The 20,693-nt window shown below is 42.9% G+C and overlaps 1 protein-coding gene across 6 annotated transcripts in view; it reads left to right on the top strand.

Annotated features, from left to right (window-relative positions):
- The window catches only part of Znf385b (zinc finger protein 385B), a 301,336-nt gene extending 282,214 nt beyond the window's left edge, over positions 1 to 19,122 (top strand). For 5 of the 6 annotated variants that reach the window (XM_032903544.1, XM_032903546.1, XM_032903550.1 and 2 more), the window contains 4 exons: positions 13,851 to 14,096; positions 15,046 to 15,224; positions 15,772 to 15,873; positions 17,590 to 19,122. In XM_032903544.1, coding sequence (XP_032759435.1) covers positions 13,851 to 14,096; positions 15,046 to 15,224; positions 15,772 to 15,873; positions 17,590 to 17,805 — 743 coding nt within the window. In that variant the 3' untranslated portion in view covers positions 17,806 to 19,122. The remainder of the gene's footprint in view (positions 1 to 13,850; positions 14,097 to 15,045; positions 15,225 to 15,771; positions 15,874 to 17,589) is intronic. The other variant, XM_032903545.1, reaches the window with a different exon arrangement.
- Positions 19,123 to 20,693: the final 1,571 nt, after the last annotated feature.

The following is a 20,693-nucleotide window of genomic DNA, read 5'->3' as shown; positions in this document are numbered from 1 at the left end:
AAGTATATCCATAATCTCTCCAGAACTTTTATTACAAAGGGACATTGGGTTTGTCAAAGGCGTTTTCTGCATCTAATGATGATGTCGTTTTGTCTCTCAGTTTGTTTATATGGTAGATTCTGTTTATCTCTTTACATACGTTGAACCATCTCTCCACCTCTGGGATCAAGTCTACTTGATCATGGTGGATAATCTTTTGGTGCATTCTTGGATTTGGTTTGCGAGTATTTTATTGAGAATTTTTGCATCTATATTCATAAGAGGAGTTGGTTTATGGTTCTCTTGATTGTTGGGTGCTAATGTAGTAAGGATAACAGTCCTTTTATTTAATTTTGGATAAGGGTTTGTCCTCCATCTTACTAGTTTTGTTTTTTTTTTTTCAAAAAACCAACTCTTTATCTTTATTTCCTTGATTCATTGTATTGGTTTTGTTGTTTCTATTTTATTGATTTCGGCCCTGAATTTGATAATATTTTTTGATATTTACTCCTTTTGGGTGTGATTATTTCTTCTTCTTCCTCGTCCTCTTCTTCCTCCTCCTTTTCCTCCTTCTTTTCTTCTTCCCTGGAGCTTTCAAGTATGTGGCTAAGTTACTAGTATCCCTCCTGCTTTGTTTTGTTTTGTTTGTTTTGTTTATGTAGGCACTTAGCACTTACATAATTTACAATTTGCCTCTAAAAATTGCCTTCATTGTGTCTCATAACTTTGAGTATGTGGAGTATTCATCTTCATTCCATTCTAGAAACTCTTGAATTTCTTTCTTAATTTCTGTATTAATCCATTTTTACATTCAGTGGTTGTTCAGTTTTCATGGGTTTGTAATTTTTTATTGTTTCTGTTGTTGATAATCCAGCTTTAAGCTATGTTGTCCAGATATGATGTGGAGAATTATTTCAGTTTTCTCATAGCCATTAAGAAGTGCTTCGTGCTTCGTGTTCAAGTATGTGGTCAATTTTAGAGAAAATTCCAGGCGGTACTAAAAAGAAGGTGTACTACATTCTTTTGTGTTTGTGTAAAATGTTCTATAAATATCCATTAAGCCAATTTGGTTTATAACATTTGGTTTATAATTTCTCTGTTTTGTTTTTGTCCAGATGATCTGTCTATTGGCAAGAGTTGTATACTGAAGTCTCCCACTATCAGTGTGTGAGGATCAATATGTAATTTAAGCTTATTTCTTTTACAAACATGGGTGCCTTATATTTAGTGCATAGATGTTAAGAATTGCAATGTGTTCTTGATGGATTTTTTTTCCTTTATTATGTAGTGTCCTTCCCTATCTGTTCTAATTAAGGTTTTATTTTGTCTGATATTAAAATGGCTATACCAGCTTGCTTCTTAGGTCCATTTGCTTGGAATATTTTTTCCATTCTTTACCCTGAGGTGATATCTATCCTTGATGTTAATGTGTGTTTCTTGAATGCAGCCAAAAGATCGATCTGGTTTTCATATCCACTGTGTTAGTCTGTATCTTCTTATCAGGGAATTGTGGCCATTGATGTTAAGAGACATCAATGAGCAATGTTTGTTGATTGTTTTGTTGTTGTGGAGCGTGTGGGGGCTATTTCCCCTCTCTTGATTTGCTGGGGGATTATTTATTCTCTGTGTTTTCTTGGGTGCACTTAACTTCTTTAGGTTGAAATTTTCCTTCTAGCACCTTCTATAGAACCAGATTTGTTGAAGAGTATTTCTTTAATTTTATCATGGAATGTTTATTTCCCCCATCTATGGTGATTATAAGTTTTGCTTGGTATAGTAGTGGGCACTGGCATCCACGGTCTCTTAGGGTCTGTAGAGATAGTAGAACATCTGTTCAGGCCCTTCTGTCCTGGTGTCTCCATTGAGAAGTAGGGGGTTACTCTGTCTGCCATTATGTGCTATTTGGTTTTTCTCCCTTGCAGCTTTTTACTTTGTTCTGTACATTTAGTTTATTATTCTTATATAACAAGGGGAATTTCCTTCCTGGACCCATCTATTTAATGTTCTGATGCTCCTTGTATGTTGATAGGCATCTCTTTCTTTTGGGGTTAGGAAAATTTCCTTCTATGATTTTTTTGATGAAAACCTTTTCTATGCCTTTGACCTGGGTTTCTTCTTCTATTCCTGTTATTTTTAGACTTTGTCTTTTCACTGTGTCCCAGATTTCTTGGTGTTTTATACTAAGAGTCCTTTAGATTTAACATTTTCTTTGACCAGAGTATCCCTTTCTTTTATAGTATCTTCAATGTCTGGGATTCTCTCCCCCATTTCCTGTATTCTGTTGGTGAGGCTTGCCTCTGAGTTTCCTGTTTGAGTTCCTTCAGTTTTCACTTCTAGATTTCCCTCAGTTTGGGTTTTCTTTACTGATTCCATTTTTATGTCTTGAACTGTTTTATCCTTTTCCTTCTACTATTTGTGTTTTCATAGATTGCCTTAAATGATTTCTTCATTTCCTCTTTAAGAATTAGCATATTCATAAAGGCTACGCAATACTCATGGCCTTCTGTGATAGGCAGGGTTGCTGGGCATATTGTCTTGGCCATGATGTTTTAATTCTGGCATCTATGTATCTGGGTTTGGGAACATTATAATTCTTGGTCTTGTCTTTGTTGGGTCCTTGTTTTGGTCCTTGTTTTTTGTTATCTCCTCTGGTTCTTAGAATAGTGTGGTCACCGTGTATATTGCCTGTCAGTACGTTATTGTGGGATCCTGAAAGGTAGCCACAGAGGTCTCCAGATCCACTAGAGATGGAGACACAGGGTGCAGAAGGGAGCTGAGGCAGATGGCCTGGAGCAGAGCTGGGATGAGACCAGGGGTTGGATTCAGACAAGTGAGGGACATGGTGAAGACCTATAAACAACCTACTGCTCCCTGGCCAAAGCGTGCAAGGTCTTAACTTAAATGAATCTACTTCTTAAGGTCAGAGGATATTAAAATAATTGATTATGAATATCGCATTGCCAGAAAACTTACATCTTCCCAATGAAATCTTTTAAACGTTGCCTTCAAATCACTGCATTTTCCATGATCCTTCTGTATATAACCTTTAGGGAAACAGCTGATAGATAAAAGTAAGGTGAGCAGACTAGACTGCCGTATCTGCCACACTCTGCAAGGCTGGCCTTTTCTTCCCGCTCCTTCTGACAGGTCCCGTTATTCCCCAAATGAAGAGCTCTCTCTTTGTGCATCCGGCAATATACAGTGCACAGTACAAAAAGGAGATGTTAGAGATGGCAGACTAACATCTGTGCATCTCGTATTCCGTATTGTTCTGCGTCCCAGGTAGCAGATCGGCTTGTTCATTTATTCACCTTACAGCATGCATGCTGCTGCCTCTGTATTTTCTGGAGGATTTTTTTCTTCAAATCCATTACCTATCTTAATGGAATTCTACTTTAAACTTTAAAATATCTGTCATCAGTTAGTGGTTTCTGTCCCTCTGTGCTATGTCAAATGTGTGGATAAGGCGGGGACAGATGAGGCAATGGCGTAAGAAGTCCATGGCCACATAGCAGTTTACATACACATAGGTTTGCAGTGGGTCCCCACCAACCCAACTCCCCCAGCCAAATCTTGTCTGGTGTAGAGCCCTCTGGGCTTTAAATTTCATTTCTCACAAGACTGCACATGGCAGTGGGTGCTCTGACTGACTCCCATAAGATAAAAAAGATAAAACCAAAGAAAATGGCCTCAGAATTCCTCAAACTGAAATACCTTGGTGTCGTGAGTCTCGTGCAGTAGCTTGTTGGTGCTCTCTGAAGCGATGGTGGCTTGTTGATTGAGGTAGTAATGAATAAAGGAAGTAGAAAGAGTGGGCATGCTTTCATTGCCTGCCTCAATGCCTAATCCTCTCTAGCAAAATATTAAATATAAAAGGGAAAGTTACTTCCTGAATTTGCCATCATCTGCCTCCTCCAGTGACCGTAGGAAGCACAAGTCCACATTAAGCTCACTGAGGAGTGAGGGCATTGGGAACAGAGACAAAATCTGACTGAGCTAACGTTAAACTGATAGGGAAAAAAAAAGATGCTTTCTTATACTCATTCTTGTCCCAAATCTAACAAAACTAACAGGCAAACTCATGGTAGTGACCATGACTAGATTTCCTGTCTCACACATCCATCCTGAGTCTGGGGTCACAGAGACCAGCCTTTTGTTGACTGCAGAGTTAAAAACAAATAGGAACAGAAGGTTTCTTCCTCCCTTGGCCCAAGGCAGTGGACTTTTCATGGCTATGCATCATATTAGCCCAGGAAGAGAACCGCTTTTACACCCACTCGGAAGCCTCAATCAAAGCCTCGATACAACTGGTTTCTCCTCATTGCCCTCCTTTGTCCATTCCTGCAAAGCACACTGTCCTTCCCTCAGACCCTAGTTCCTTTCACCTTTCGTTTGGCCTCCATTTGCTTCTTTTTCTAGAGAAGTTCTGCTGAAGAGGCATCCCTAACCTCAGGATTCCTCACCCAAGGATGGAGAGTATTTGATCATTCCCTGGATGCAATTTCATTCTCTTAGAACCCTCAAGCTTTAGCGTACCCTTGCTCTTCAGGAAGGGCTGCTTAATAAAGACATGAGTAGCTATCAATGAGCAAGGCACAGGCCTTAACAAATGACTACATAATGATAAAGTAATGATTAAAATGACAGTGATAAACATAATATGTTAGTGTAAAAACAATACTGCCTCCTCAGATCACTGCTTAGCAGCCTAGGAAACTGACTTGGGACAGCCAGTTGCGGTGTTGTTCCTGTTAGGACTAGGCAACATTTTTCTTTCTGTCCTTAGCAGTAAAGGACATGGGTTTAGAAACCCACAACACCCACTGTGCAATAAAACCCATGTCCTGGGGTTGGGAATTTAACTCAGTGGTAGAGGGCTTGCCTAGAAAGCTTAAGGCCCTGGGTTCGATCCCCAGCTCAAAAAAAAAAAAAAAAAAAAAACCCATGTCCTGAGATGTAGGTTACCTCCCTCCTGATGCCCTCATCTTACCTGCATGTTCTCCTGGAATTTTAATACCAACAAAAAATAAATAATAATAATGGGGCTGGAGAGATGGCTCAGTGGCTAAGAGCACTGACTGCTCATCCAGAGGCCCTGAGTTCTATTCCCAGCCACCACATGGTGGCTCACAACCATCTGTAATGGGATTTGGCGCCCTCTTGGGGCCTGCAGATATACAGGCAAGCAGAATGCTGCATACATAATAAATAAATCTTAAAAAAAAAAAAGAAAGAAAGAAAGAAAATGAAAGTATTTTGCATGTCTGAGGGTAAATTTACCAGTCACTTAAGTCTTGCATAAGATTAATGTCAGTTGCAAATGCAACAAGGCACAGTCAAGTTTTCTTAGCTGTAAAGAAAGTAGGTTTTGATCTCCTCCTAATTACCATCACCTCCCTCCTCATAAGCAGCACTGCATCGGTTATCAAGTCTTCATGCCAAAGCCACAGAAGTGATCCCTGATTTCTTCCTTTGGATATTTCCTGTATATCATTGAGTCTTGGTGGTTCTACACACAGTTATCCCCCTAAACTACTGTGCAGTTCTCCACTGCTAACCTTGTCTACCTTGTGGGTGACTGCAGCGGTCACCCTATCACAGCTTCCTTTCCTATCCATTGATAGACGCAGGGCTGGGTCACTCACCTCTCAAAAGCCACTTCTCAGGAGGAGACACAGCAGGGGGGGGCCTTCTACAGGGAAGGAAGGGAAGAAGAGAAAAACAGTAAGACAGAGGCCTCCATTTGAATGGGCCATCGTTACCCAGGGAGCCTTCTTTGGGTCCTGCTCTTCAGATTCCCTTCCCCGTAACAAAAGATTACTTTTGCCCTTAACGATGCAGAGGATAAATCACAAAGGAATGGCCTTTGCTATGGCAGCAGTCAGCGTGATCATCAGGCCCCTTCTCAGTAACCGTACTTAATCAGTGATTAATCTCAAATTTCTCCCATCCTTTCCCAGATCATATGTGATCGGATCCTTGATCAGATTTTTTATTATCTTTATATTACCTGACAATAAACAGATTGAGAGGGGTAAGAGGGCATATAAATTATGTAATGTGCACAGGAGGAAGTATGAAAATCAACGATGTCATCTTCTTCAGGAGACAGGGGAGGACAGACCATACCTTTAAAGGGTGGCAGGTGACTCCCAGGAGAAACAGTCCAGTCCCCTAAAAGAACCACTGGCCTGGGATAAATTCTCTCAGCGCTAGAGAATGTTACTGGAGAATGTTACTCTACCCCATGTTACTGGAGGCTCGGGGCAGAACTTCGGAATCACTGTGACTCTTCCTGCTGAGTGGACACAATCTCCCAGGCAGACTCTGCCCTCAGAAGGCTGGGTGAAAAGCCCCCCTAGCCACCGAGGCAAACATTAGTATCAGCTCTGACAGTTAATCTTTCCTATGTGATGAAGTTCCCGGGGAGAGGGTTAAAGGTAAATTTTTCATCTTTTGGAAGAAATTGCAGACAGATCTTAAAGAGGAGATCCTTCAGGGAGAGCAGCGTCTTCTGCGTTTGTGGGGGAAGAATGTGACATACAAAGTTAAGAAAGCCTGATTTCCAGGCAGCTTCTGAGATCTTACAATTTCCTTTCACCTTCAAGGCCAAAATGCTCACCATGCCAAAGCATGTCAGTGCTGTACAGTATTGTTTCCTGATCCCCAACACCACATACACCTTATAGTCTGACTCCTCGGCTACATTAGTTTCATTGGGTCAAAGTCTTGGTCTTTTTTCTTCTCACTTTGCTCTTTATATATGAGAGGCTATGTGTGATCATTAAATGATTGCTACATGGATGGTTATTGCTTTATGCCAGTTTACAGGTCCACCGTGTTGTAAATATTTATGTATCTATATATGTCTTGTAAGATGGAAGATATATGTCTGATTGTCTGATGCATCTTCTCACCCCCTTCTCCTATAACTTTAAAACCTTCATGATGTCTCAGAGGTGGAGAATTCTTAATGGCTATTAATTCATTCAGTCTTGCCAAGCCAAAACTTTAAAAACAGTAATTCAAGAAAAACTGTAATTATGAAATCTGCTATTTTCATCGACATATCCATTAAGTTTGGGACACCAATCACGAAGCTGAGAAACACAGAAAAATAAACTAAGTAGACTTTGCATGAAATGAAGATTTGGGGAGCTATGAACATTTGTTTCTCTATCCCATATGCTAAGTCGCTGCTACAGCACAGAGTAATAAAACAATTTTCTCTCCTTCTGAGTTCCTGGTTGGAGCTAATCGGGTAATAAAACACAGACTGGAGAGAGAACGGCATTGCCTGTCTCTCTTGCATGTATCCATGCAATGCCGGGAGACTGGCAGTGACCGAGGAATGTCTCTGAATTCAGACATAAGTACCATCTTCAAATAAGTTAAGAAAGGCTTGGAGCGGCCGGTTAAGGAAGTGGCCAAGGAAAGCAAGAGTAAGTAGGGATAATGTCGGAACTGGCTTTTCCATGAAAAGCCTCTGAGATTTAGGGTCCTCCTCTTCCTGCACAGAGAAAGGGACACCCTTACAAGAAGGCCTTCCTTTATAGGTATGCACTTCCCTTAAAATACAACGATTTTCTACTAATTTTCTGAGCCTCTCCCCAGCTGTTCTTCCTCAAAGTGATCCCGACACCAAAGAGACATGGAGGAGGAGGCGTCTCAGATCCGTCCGTGCACGTAAAGAAACGGCACTAAAGCAGATTGAGTTTCCTGTTTCTTGATGGTTCTGAGCATTAATATGTTCTGCTTTCGGACGGCACCTTGTAACTTACGTACACAGAAGGATGCCATCCTCTTACTATGTCGGACGTTCAAGAAGAGAGCCCTAACAGCGAGCGTTCTCGGTTTAACATCCTGCCAAGTGGTAGAGCAGGAAGAGCACCAGCTCCATGTTCAGACAGCCCCCGTGTGCCCAGTGCTCTGCTCTTTACTAATTGAACAGCCGCAGGCGACTTGTGCATTTAAGCCCTGGCTGGTTTTCTTTTCTTTTTCCATAATTGAGATAGTCCTAAGACTGCACTTGGAAGGTGGAAAGCATGTCTCACCCGGGGAGGGAGGGGTTGTGATACATGTTTAACAAAGATGTCGGGGTGTGTGTGTGTGTGTGTGTGTGTGTGTGTGTTCCTATAAGTCAAAATGTTTTTACAGGTAACAATCCAGTTTAAACATTGTTTAAACAAACGCTTCCCAAAGCCAAGTGGGATGGTGCATATCGTTAATCCCGGCACTCAGAAGGCAGAAGCAGAGGGATCTCTGCTTGGTCTACATAGTAAATTCAAAGCCAGCTTGGTCTACGTCGTAACTTCCAGGACAGCCAGGGCTACCCTGAGAAGACCTGTCTGTCTCAAAACAACAACAACACTGTACAAAAGAAAACCTATAATAACAATACGCAAATGTGCTCAATAGCGCTAGCCAGTGGGGAAATAAATACAAATCGGTGTTACAATAAGATAATAATTCACCTGCACCAAGTTGCTAACATCCAAAGTGATGATTCTGATACGAGTATTGGGACAGCGAGGCCCAGAAGAATCTCAGAAGAGACTGAGACCTCTACCCAGTGTTTCCAGGTTCTCGTCATATTGGGGGGGCGTATTGAGGGGAAGGCAAAGAAAGGAACTGGACGAGAGACATTCTGTGCGTGGAAGGACACATTCGAGAAGTGAAAATGGCATCCTCTGGGTTCGTGTCATCTCCCAGGGAGACAGCACAGCCTCAGCCGTGCTTCATGGAGGGGAGCATTCCTTATGAGCCAAGGTGGGGAAAAGGCAGGGAACTCCTAGATGAGTTGGAGACCCCCTGAAATAACCGTTATTCCCCTTCCTGTCCTTTTATGTGAGTTTTTCAGATGCGCCATGGTGTCAGACGTATCATGAGTACAACCAATCCATAATGCTAATACAGGGACACCATTTATAAAGAGACAAGGAAGAGGTAGCAGCTCTTAGGATCCAGGGTGGTCCACATCAGTTCTAGCAGGCTCACTTTGGACTGTTTGCGCTCTCAGCCAACATCCTGCTGCCCTGTAGCAATACTGCAGCATTAGACTTTTGCAGCATGCATTCACCTCCTTCTTCCAGCCTAGAAAAACCTCATATTTTCCTAGGAAGAAAATAAACTGGTACAATTATTTTGGAAAACTGTTCTCAGAGCCTACTAAGCCTACTAAGCCTACTAAGGTAGAGAGATGAGTATCGTGTAGCACAGGGATTCTACAGTGCCTATCCACTGGCTATCCGTTAGTACTTATGTTTGCAAAAGAACATAAGAATGCTCACAATAGCATCGCTCAAAATAGGCAAAGCTAAGAACATTCCAAATGATTACACTATCCGAAACATAAACTATACTGTGGTCACATGTAGTGGGGCATTTCTGAGCAGTGAGAAAAAAACAGCTCAAATGCACATTGTGTGATTTCCATGTATATGAAGTTTTAAGATAGTTACTAGTATAATTTTATAGTTGCAAGAATAATGGTTACCTTTAGGAGTTCTTAGTTGATTAGGAGTTCAAACAAGCCTTCTGGGATGGAAGGAACATTCTGCATCCGCCTACAGAAATGTGGATACGCATTAAAAAAAGTGCATGCACTTTCTGACCTACAGAGATAGCATAAGAAGCCAGACTAAAGAGAAGAGTATAGATGACAAGGGGTTCTCCCTCGTTAGAATCTGTGTAAATCAGTGATGTACAACTGTTGGTGAAATCTTGGATCTTTTTATAAAATTTCATCTGAATTTATTTTCTAAATTTTAATGGTGAAAATGTTACTATAAAGACATGTATGTTATTCAAACAGTGAAGTCCTGTTAGAAAAAAATTATCACACTAATAAAATAAATTCAAGAGTAACCTTTGCAAATACAATAATAAAAATTTGGTGGTGTTTTCAAACATTTTAAATAGAGGGTTTTTTTAAATTAAGAACCATATATGCACCGGACTTTCATCCACAGGGTCCACTTCTTAACACTGTATCCAGAAAATTCTGTCTTCAGTGTTAGTACAGTGGCCCCCACAAGGCACCGCCTCTAAAACACAGCGTTAACTTTGAACAAGGTGAACTTCCTTGTGTGAAGTTTCTGGAGTAGAATATCAGAAAGGCAGGTATGAATGCCTGGCTTTCCCCATGAGGTCCATCAGCTGGGTATAAACGACAGTCCCCCAACAAAGACTCTTAAGTGTTTTAAGCTTTGGGTGGTGAGAGGTCCAGTTGCTTCAATGTCCTGCAGCATAAAACCTTACAAGAAGTGTGCGTAGACAGGAAACAGTTACGACAGTCAGAAGACCTGCTAATTAACATTAGGCTAGGGAATACTTGAAAATGGAATTTACATTAACTTGAGGTTCCAGATGACACGCATCTTTATTAAAGGAAACAGAGTAAACAGTACGTTAATTAAACCTTCAAATCCATTTTAAAACTCAGGTTTTAAAAATGTCGCTTAGCAAGGAGAAACAGCACAGTAGATTGTGATCTCAAGCCACCAAGAGGAGAAACAATAAAATTAGGCCTGGCTGTTCATAAGTTCACACATCCTAGGAGAATGCCACTGTTTAAAGACGTAAACGCAGCAGTGATTTTTCTTGATTTTCCAGTTTCCTATATTGACCAGCAGGTATCCATTTAGCAACAGAATCCTCCGAATATGTTGAAATCATTTATACATTTCCAACATCAAAATTGTTCTTCATGTTCCAAACTATTAAAACCCTAGCCTATAAATGGGAAGCAAGAATTTATCTGAATCTTACATCACATAGTTAAATATGCTATACATTTCAATCTGTTGTTAAAAGGTAAGTTTGGTCCCATGGGTTTGAGAGTCTCTGCCTCTGGGCTCAGTTGACCCTTGTAACATTTCCCACATCTGATGTCAGTCCTCTCCTCCACAGACAGGTTGAAACCCCGAGATTTTTTTTTTATTCTTTAATCTTTTTACTGTCCAGTCATTAACCCCCTCCCAGTCTGCCCCTCTCCAACTGTTTATCATCCCTCTCCTCCCCAGTCTACAAGGATGTCCCCCCTCTACGCCACCAGACCTCCCCTCTCCCTGGGCCTCAGTTCTCTCAAGGGTTAGTGCTTCTTTCACTGAGGGCAGACCAGGCAGCCCTCTGCTCTATATGCATCGGGGTGGGGGGGACTCACATTAGCTGGTGCACACTTCCCGATTGGTGGTTCTGTGTCTGAGAGATCTTGGGGGTCCAGGTTACTGCTGGTCTTCCTATGGGGTCACCCTCCTCCCCAGCCTCCTCCAGCCCCTCCCCAATTCAACCACAGGGGTCCCTGGCCTCCATCCATTGAAACCCCAAGAGTCTTAACCCTATGAAAACCCTGCTGTTTTTGCATATGTCTTCTGTTTCCTATTCCTTCTCCCTCCTCCCCACCCCACACTCCCGCCTTCTATTCGTTTCTAAACCTGACCTTCAAAACTCAAACGCCACTTCCTTAATGAAAAATGCCCCTTTCTTCCCAAGCAGAAGTAATCATTTCTGCTCTATGCTCCCATGACTCTCGACGATTTCTACCATAAATTAGAACCTCAGAGTGGCTGTCTCATTCCCCTGGCTCCTCTGTAACTTTCTTCAAGTCTGTACCTGATTTACTTAACTATTCTCTTCAGTGTCTAGCACCCTGTCAGCAATTAGCATGATGTCAACCTGCATTTGTTAGTGAATAAATTAACAATTTTACAAAGGAGATTTAAAAAGGAAATGTGCTTAGGTTTTTTTTCTTAAAGAAATAAGCATAGAAAGGAAAACACCTATTTTATACATCTTATTACCGTAACGTGAAGCAGGCGATTATTGAGTACAGCGTACAGTAGCCTCACTTAAGAAAATCAAATTATATATCAATCTCCATGTATGTGTGTAAATAAAAGGAGTAGAAATGATATAAATACTGCATTCATGTGTGAAAGTCTCAAAAAAGGTAATTCAAAACAAAAGAAAAATGCTTTAAAACTAAACTGTAGTAAAAAAAAAGTGAATTCACATATAAGGTGGCTTTTGTATGCATCTGTAATATTAATGATGATAAATTAAGTCACTTCCCCTTTTTGCAAAAAGATTAGCATCCTGCATGAAGACCAGGAATGAGAAACATCATTTATGAAGTTCAGTTTTCTCACATTAAAAATAAGGAAAAAGTTTCTTTCAGCTGTACTATCCCATACATTCGTTATGATAGAATAATGTTAGTAGTATTTTGTAAGCAACAAGCTTGACGTAAGCATAAAGACGATGATGCAAGGAACCCAACCTAGGAACTTCAGGAAGCATGCATGAGTGGATCTCAGACAAAGTCTCTTTCAGATCAACTTTATACAGAATAGCAGATGAGACGCTTGGAGCAGGAGGTGGCTTGTGTTCGGTCACAAATCTCCATCTCAAGAGCAGGGCAGCTCCTAGAGCTGGATAGTAAGACCACTGCCTTGCTTGGATGCTTATAAGTGCTCCAAGACTCAGCCTGGGAGATGCTTGCAGATGAGGAAGCCCCATCCCATCCTAAACAATAAATCTCCAACTCGACCTACGCTCACCAGTTAGAAGGAGTAATCTTCCCCCTGAAACTTTTATAAAAGATGCAGACTTTTTTTCGTCTCATTCTAAATGTGAATGTCTTTTCTGAAAGCAAATACAAGGCTGTGGGAGCCAAGGAGACAGGCCTCCCTCCTCAGATGGGGGCCTGTCTAGGACACTCTTGCCTCTTGTTCAGTCTTCATGTGTCAGTCTTAACCCATGGACCCCAATGCAGGGGAGGGAGAGAGAGCAGTGAATCCCCAGATCAAAGAAGCTTTTAAAGTCATTATAGTAAGCACTGAAAGCTTTGGTTTGCCACATGGAGAATTCTGTGAATAAACACAGACATCGGTGGTCATCTAAGCCAATGCTGTGTGGTCCTGAATTGCTTAGGACAGTTAGGGACTGTATTCTCACATAGTGTCCCTCTCTTAATTAACATGTCACTAGACATTTTCTAAGAGTGCCAGCTCTACTGGAAGTATTCAGGGCATGGGTGTGCTTGGCCTATGAGGATCCAGTCTTTCTTCCCAAGGGAGTCACTGAACAATGCCTCCAATTCTCCCCAAGTCACTATGACCCCTCACAACCTGCTCCACTCTGCAGGATAATAAGCCTCCAGTAATTGCATGACTAAAAATGTCAAGATGTCTTTAAATTATTTGACTAATATTCATTTTGTGACTGTGGTTGATCTGATTACTTAAAACTTTTGATTTAGACTCCCATTAATCTATGAGCCTAGAGAATGGAACTCAGCTTCCTCCCCACAGCCCCCATGCTTTGGATCAGGTGCAGTCCCATTGAAAAACCAGGAAAAACTTCATCAATCCTAACCACAGTCGGCCACATTTCTACCCTTTCCTGTACCCATGCACCCAAAGGTAAAGGGTTGACTTGGTGTCAAAGTTAAATTTTAACTCCATACCCATGCCATAACTAAGTCATAAATAGTCAGCTGAAGCCAACATGGGCTAATGACCTCTCATGGCGCCATCTTGTCATCATGCTGAAAAGTAGCTGATTTTGTTAAGAGTAAAGCCTTCCTTAGCGTTTGACTTACAACTGGAGGATTTTAGGAAAGTCACCTACATTAAGTGGGACGCCCAAGTAATGCTTCATGGATCAGCATGACTTTAGGGTGACCTGCTGTGGAAACTAATGGGATAGAATGAACTTTTTTAAACCAAGCTCTACGAGGTAAAATCTGTGCTAAACTTTAAAAGGATGTATGTTAGTTTATCTATTTGGGTATGGAAGTCATATTCCTGTTTTTCATTCTGGTTTGTATGACCTAGGAGGCTTTAGTAACACCTCTGTGTCTCCCTTAGAAGACAAAGGGAAGATAAAAGCCACCAGTTCCAGTCAGCCCTCAGGCTCCGAAGGAGGCTCCTTTTTCCTCAAATCTGGCACAACACCTCTGACACTTGGAGCCATTGCTTCTCCCTCCAAGAGCACAAATGGAGCTCCGGGGTCTGTTGCTGAGTCAGAAGAAGAAAAAGCCAAAAAATTACTCTACTGCTCGCTATGCAAGGTGGCTGTGAACTCCTTGTCACAGCTGGAGGCTCACAATACAGGTCAGCTGCCATGTTTATAGTCTAAATGATGTTGGTGACTAAACCCAACTCTTCCCACCAGAATGTCACATCTGTTGTGTTCGTTCTCTCTCTCTCTCTCTCTCTCTCTCTCTCTCTCCACTCTCTCAGGAGTGATTTTAGAATCATGATCATAATTACTGAGAAATGCAAAGCAAAAGTATTGTGGAGGCAAATGCCTTCTTTAGTTCATTAAAAAGCATCTAATACTGACCAAAAACCATTTTGACGAAGTGATGGAGATAGAGCCAAAGACTTATGTAGAGTGGTCACTGCTTTGCACTCATGAGACAAACATATGTGTATATGTATTGAAACAACATAAAAGTTCATCAGTAATGAAATTCAGAATACATTAGACTAGCCGAACATGATAGAATATATTACTCAGATATTAAAATTAATGTAAAGAAAACATGTATATGGGCTGGGCATGATGGTTCATGCCCATAATTCTAGCACTCAAGAGGCTCAGACTAGAGAACCACAAGCTTGAGGCTAGCATGGGCTGCAAGGTGAGTTCAAGGCCAGCCTTGGATACATAGTAAGACCCTGTATAAAAGAAAAGTAAGAGGAAGAAAGGAAGTGGAGGAAAGGGAGGAGAGAGGAGGGAAGGGGGAGAAAGTGATGGAAGGGAGAGGGGAAAAGGGAAGAAAAGTATAGGCTTCCTATAGTTCATTTATTTGTTTTGTTTAGGTGGGGTCTCATGTAGCACAGGCTGTCTTTGGATTTGCTGCATAGATGATAACCTTGAACTTACACCACAGGGAGATAATGAAGTGCTGGGCTCAATCACAGGTCTTCACACAACCGGGCAAACACTCCACCAACTGAACTCCACCTCCACCACACACACACACACACACACACACACACACACACACAGAGTTCTTAAGTAGCTACTAAATATATACCTTCCCCTTCTTTTTAGGATCTAAACACAAGACCATGGTTGAGGCTCGTAATGGAGCTGGTCCAATTAAGTCCTATCCAAGACCTGGGTCAAGATTAAAGGTGCAGAATGGCAGTAAGGGTTCAGGACTACAGAACAAAACATTTCATTGTGAAATCTGTGATGTTCATGTGAACTCAGAAATTCAACTCAAACAGGTAAGGTGGCCCAAACTAGACATAGCCACAGGTTTAGGTCACCACTTGTCTGCCTGTGGCTCCTTGCCTATAAATGGTTTTCTGTGTGCCCAAGGTTAAATTTAATAGGCAACAATCTGCAACGTGCAAGTGCTGTGGAGAGAGGTCATTGCCCAATAGCTGGGCCTGTACTTCCTACCTCTCAGCCTCTAGCCCTAGTACTAGAAACAGGAAGGCAGACAGACAGACAGACAGACAGGCGGGCTCCACAATTCCCAAGCGAGCATCAGGAGCCAAAGGTCCTATGAAGCTTGTCTCCTAAACACTCAAGGGCTGGTCAAGGACAACAGGCTTAGTGGTGACCATGGCAACCCAGGGGGAACTCTGATAAGACTTGAGCACATTAGAAGGACAGGGACAGTGGGCTAGAAGGAAATGTCCTCTCTGTAGGGGATCGGAAAGTTTTTTTGCCCAAACCACCTTAGAAAGTGGGAGTGGGGAAATCAGCTATCCTTGTCTGAGAAAAGAACCTTCCAGAGAGTCGGCTAATGTACCACACTTCTTTCAGCACATTTCAAGCCGAAGGCATAAAGACCGCGTGGCAGGAAAGCCATTGAAGCCGAAATACAGCCCCTACAACAAGCTCCAGAGGAGCCCAAGCATCTTGGCGGTCAGTTCCCTTCGTGCGCCTGTCTTGTGGGTCAGCCTTGCTGGTTTGGGTGGTGGTCAGCAGGAGAGCCTCTAGAGACAAGTGGGCTCTAAACTCTGGGAGTGATTAATTCTTTGTTTATAGTGTAATTGATTGGGCTAGGGAACAAATCCAGAACTTCCTACCTCCTGCTAAGCTAAAGAATTCATGGTTGAGCAGCTCTTGATCCATGGTGGTGCAAATGTGGAGATCCGAGGGAAACTTGGTGGAGTTGGTTCTCTCCTTCCACCTCGGGGGTCCAGGGGATCAAATTCCGGTTGTAAGGACTGGCTACAGGAACATGTATCTCGAGAGCCATGCCAGGGTAGGCAGAAGGTGGCTTTCCCTGCTGGGCCATCTCCAACAGGTCCAGAAACGTTAGAACGAATGGCCTAATTCCCGTATAGAGTACCTTAGAACAGGAAAGTGGAGCCTCTTCAAAAGCCAGTGTCTCCATGCTGGAGAGAAGATGGGTTTTTTTAAAAGCACTTGCTGCTCTTGTAGGAGCCCAACTTTGGTTCCCAGCATTCAGGAAGAGCAGCAAACAGCAGCTCTAGGAGATCTGACACTTGAACATTGAAGTCATCTGCGTGTGCACATGTGTGCACACACACACCACTAGCACACACAATTAAAATGAAAAGATATAGCTTTTAAAGAGCTAATGTCCTACTCTTCCTAAACCCTTTTCAAAGATGACCTTCTGTAAGTTACAAAGAAAGCTGAAGGCCTACAAGAAGAACAAGTGATGTCTGGGGAATTCTGGGTGTTGCAGACTTGGAGGATGTGGGGCTACTTTTGTGACAAAAATCCATACATTTAGTATTTCTCCGTTTCCTGTTCGGATCCATATGAAAGCATTCGTATTGCTCTTTCTCTTCATGTTGGTAATCAGCCGGTCCCATCCGCTCTCAACATGACCGGCTTTCAGACTCTTGCGCCAATACCTAGGGACGTCAACAGTAGGTGTCATATAAATAAATCCACAGATGGGTGGACTCACAGTGTCCCTGGGGCTCAGTCTGAGGTGGAACTGAGCAAGACCAGCTGGAGGGGAGCTTTGATTACCTTCTAAGCCACCAGTGGCTGCTGCAAGCAGGTGATGCCAGGATTAGGCAGTTCACACAGCCCCTGCTGATTGCAAAAGACAGAAATTTAGGATTGATTTCTTCCCGGGAAGCATCCACACTGGGATTCCTTTAAGTAGAGAAGGTTTCTAGCCCACTTACAGTCACTGTCAAGCACTGAATTTGATTTAGCTATAATTTTTTTCCAGAGGATGCTCATCATGTGGACAGTACAAGAAGTGCAAATTGGTTTTATGTTCTCATCTCCTGGGTCCCTAATGTCCTATACTTCAATTACCTAACCTCAATACAGAGTGTCTAAGAGAAGTGAAATGAAGGGCCACACTTCTCAAAACCTGAAACTGAACGTGTTGGATGTTGTGGCGCATCTAAGATTCGAGGCCAGCGTGGGCAGCGTGGTTTTGCAGTTGCGCTGGTTGCCTAAGCAGGACCCTTCTAGTTGTCTCTCCAGAGACTACAACCAGAGCCCCGGAACCCAGTGATAGCCATCATTTCATGACTTCTCAAAGTCAGGATGTTGAAAATTCGATGTATTAGCTCTGTAGGGGAAACCTCTGTGGCGCCGTGAACAGTATTCTCACCCCCTTTCCGGTTCTCGTCCCTTCTTTAGGCAAAGCTTGCATTCCAGAAAGATCTGATGAAGCCTCTGGCCCCGACTTTCCTGTCTTCACCCCTGGCGGCCGCAGCTGTGTCCACTGCGCTGTCCCTGCCACCTCGGCCATCTGCCTCTCTCTTCCAGGCTGCAGCCATCCCTCCTGCACTGCTGAGGCCTGGCCACGGGCCCATCCGGGCCACGCCCACCTCCATCCTCTTTGCCCCTTACTAAACACTCGGAGCCCGCCCGCCCGCCCGCCCGCCCACGACAGGCCAGGCCAGTGGGAAGGTGTAGACGAAAAGCCCAAAGGATTCAGCAGTGTAGCCCTGTGTGTGACTGTAAGTACCCCACCTACGCACTTACAAAGTGCAGGCCACCGCCCAGCCCCACCTCCAGACACAGGCGGAGGCCAGGCTCAAGGGCACCGTCTCTTCCCGTGCCCTCTCCGCCCTACCCCTGCCAATTGGTGTATCTGAGATACTTAAGTTTCTTGAAAATATATTGATCAGAAAAAGAAAACCGACCTGTGTGTTCCCATGGCATGGTGATCTGGCTTAGAAACAAAATGGAATCTCTTCCTGACAGACTTGAACAGGAAGTAGGCTCTTCTCCGGATGTCTGTAAATAACTCCAGAAAACAAGCGGGCATATTCTAGTGTGGAACAAAAGTCCATCGCAAGTGCTTAATTGTGGATACCATCTTCCCCACGGCCCATGGCGTGGTTTTTTTTCTTTTCTAGTGTACTAGTGTCCACAGGGATTGTGTACTGTTCTAGACCCGAGTACTGTTGTACCCCGTGTAGTACTAGATCGTAACTCTCGTTGAATTAAACTTTTTTTTTCATTGCTGTGTAATTGTTAGGAAGCAGAGTAGCTTTGAAATTTTTTCTCTCTAAGAGAACAAAAGATAATGTATTTTCTTTATTTCATATTTTATTTGGAGATATTTAAACGAAATAGAAAGCCATATAACATAGCTATAATTACTACCTGTTTGCTATTTTTGTTTTAACTTATTTTTGTAGCATCCTCACTGGTTTGAGTTGCTAAGCAAATGTATACAGAAACAAAAAGAGCTTCCTAAATTGCACATTTTTTTGCAACTTCTGTGCATCTGCAAGAGGACAGTGAATCTGTGTGTTTCTACATAAAGGTCTTCATTTTAAACCTCTGTTTTTCATCGGTAACGATGCTACATAACTCTGTGGCTCCCTGACGCAATAATGTACAGAAGATACATAATTTATAATTGAACAATCTGTCCAATGACTGTGTCGCAGGTCATGTGACCACGCTTCCCTTCCCCCACCCCTACCCCCTCAAGGACCCCCACCCCCCACCCCGCTGCAAAAAATAAAAACAAAAACAAAAAACTGATGTTAAGAAGACTGGAATGTTTGTGATATCAGGGGCAAGAGGTATAATAAAACAACAAAATAGAGCGAGCTCTTTTAGAGGGCCTATATCTGCAATCTGTAAATGGTAAAATGTCTGTGTATTTTTTTAAATGTACCTTTTCAATAAAAGTACCAAAAAAAAAAAAATTTCTGCCTGTGTTTCCTGCCGTCTTTTCTCAGGAGACTCCTGTAATTTCACATTAGCTGTTGAGAACTCGTCAAATAGGGAGGAGGACTGCCTCTTAAACATATTTCGCACGTCTGCAAGCGTTCTTAATTGTCACACTCGTTCATTGCTGTACACAGAGTCTGCGGAGAGGGCGGGCTTATCACCACTTTCTCCCCGACTGTCTGAGATGCTGGGCCAAAGTTGTAACATTGTAAAATGGTAGCAGCCTGCTAAAACCTGTGACTCTGGTTTCTTAGAACTTTGTGCAGGTCCTCCAAATCTCCAGTTCAATTTTTTTTATCCCTGTTGGTGATATTTATGGTCGCTTATAGTGTCGTACCCCTCGCTGGCCCCTCGCTCCAATCGGGACATCACCCCATTCTATCACTTTTTAAGCATAAGGTTCAGTGCATCGCTGTTTGTTCTCATAAGCTATTTGCTTCTTTGCCAGCTAAAACTGTAGCTTAAAATAACAACCATTTTATTACATCAGGATTTCACAGGCTGAGAATTCCAGAGGGCATTTGACTGAGTTGGGCTTCTGTTCTCTCTCGGGTATCATCAGAGTTCCCTTGGTCATAATCTGTCAGGAGCTGGGGCTGGGCTGTGCTGAGGCTGGGAAGGGCTGAGGCTGAGCCGGGGCTGGGCTAGGTTGAGGCTGGACTGGGTTGGGGCTGGGCTAGGCTGAGGCTGGCACTGGATCTGGAGCTGGGCAGGGCTGGGCAGGGCTGGGCAGGGGCTGGGGGTAGGAATGTGGATGAACTAAGGCTGCGTTGGGGTTGGGCATGGGGCTGGGGCTACCCAGATACCTTCACTGGCCTGTCCATTGCTGTGGAGATGACTAGCTCGGACCCTACTGAAACAGTCTACCAGAATATGTACGTGTGGCCACCCGAACCTTTACAGTTGAATCAGATGCTTACGAGGTGCATTTGCAGATACCTGGCTAGGAATTAAAGGCATCTTTATGAAGTGGGAGAATCCTGGTGTGTTACTTATGCCACTATCTACTCATGAAAATAACACAGGGAGGACCGTTAGACTTCAGTCCCTAAATATAAACAGCCAAGGATATGCCACCATCTTTAATGTCACACTGTTGTACAATTCTGAGGGGGAAAAATGGTAACAAAACTATTTATAGACCCTGAACCCAAACCCAGTTACTCTTTAAAATGGAGTCTCGGGTTGGAGTTGGAAGTAAATTTTTTTTTTTTTTTTCCGGAGCTGGGGACTGAACCCAGGGCCTTGTGCTTACTAGGCAAGCGCTCTACCACTGAGCTAAATCCCCAACCCCAAATATTCTTTTCTTAAAAACCAAAGCCAGTAGATGGCAGCGTGGCGGTGATGGATGGATGGATGCGCAGTAGCAGAGCAAATGGCTTCTTCCATCAAAGTTCATCCATCTGTCTGAAGACTGTGGCCCTTAACTCCTTACACGATACGCGGGCTGCTTCTAAAGTGTCACAGAAGTCTAGTGTAGCATTCCGAATTTGGACTGTGTTTTGTTGTATCGTAACCCATTTGAGCTCTATCTAACACTACTTAAACTT

The sequence above is a fragment of the Rattus rattus genome, chromosome 5 (genome assembly GCF_011064425.1).
Source record: "Rattus rattus isolate New Zealand chromosome 5, Rrattus_CSIRO_v1, whole genome shotgun sequence".
Classification (NCBI taxonomy): Eukaryota; Metazoa; Chordata; class Mammalia; order Rodentia; family Muridae; genus Rattus; species Rattus rattus.
This window is presented reverse-complemented; position numbering and strand designations above follow the sequence as displayed.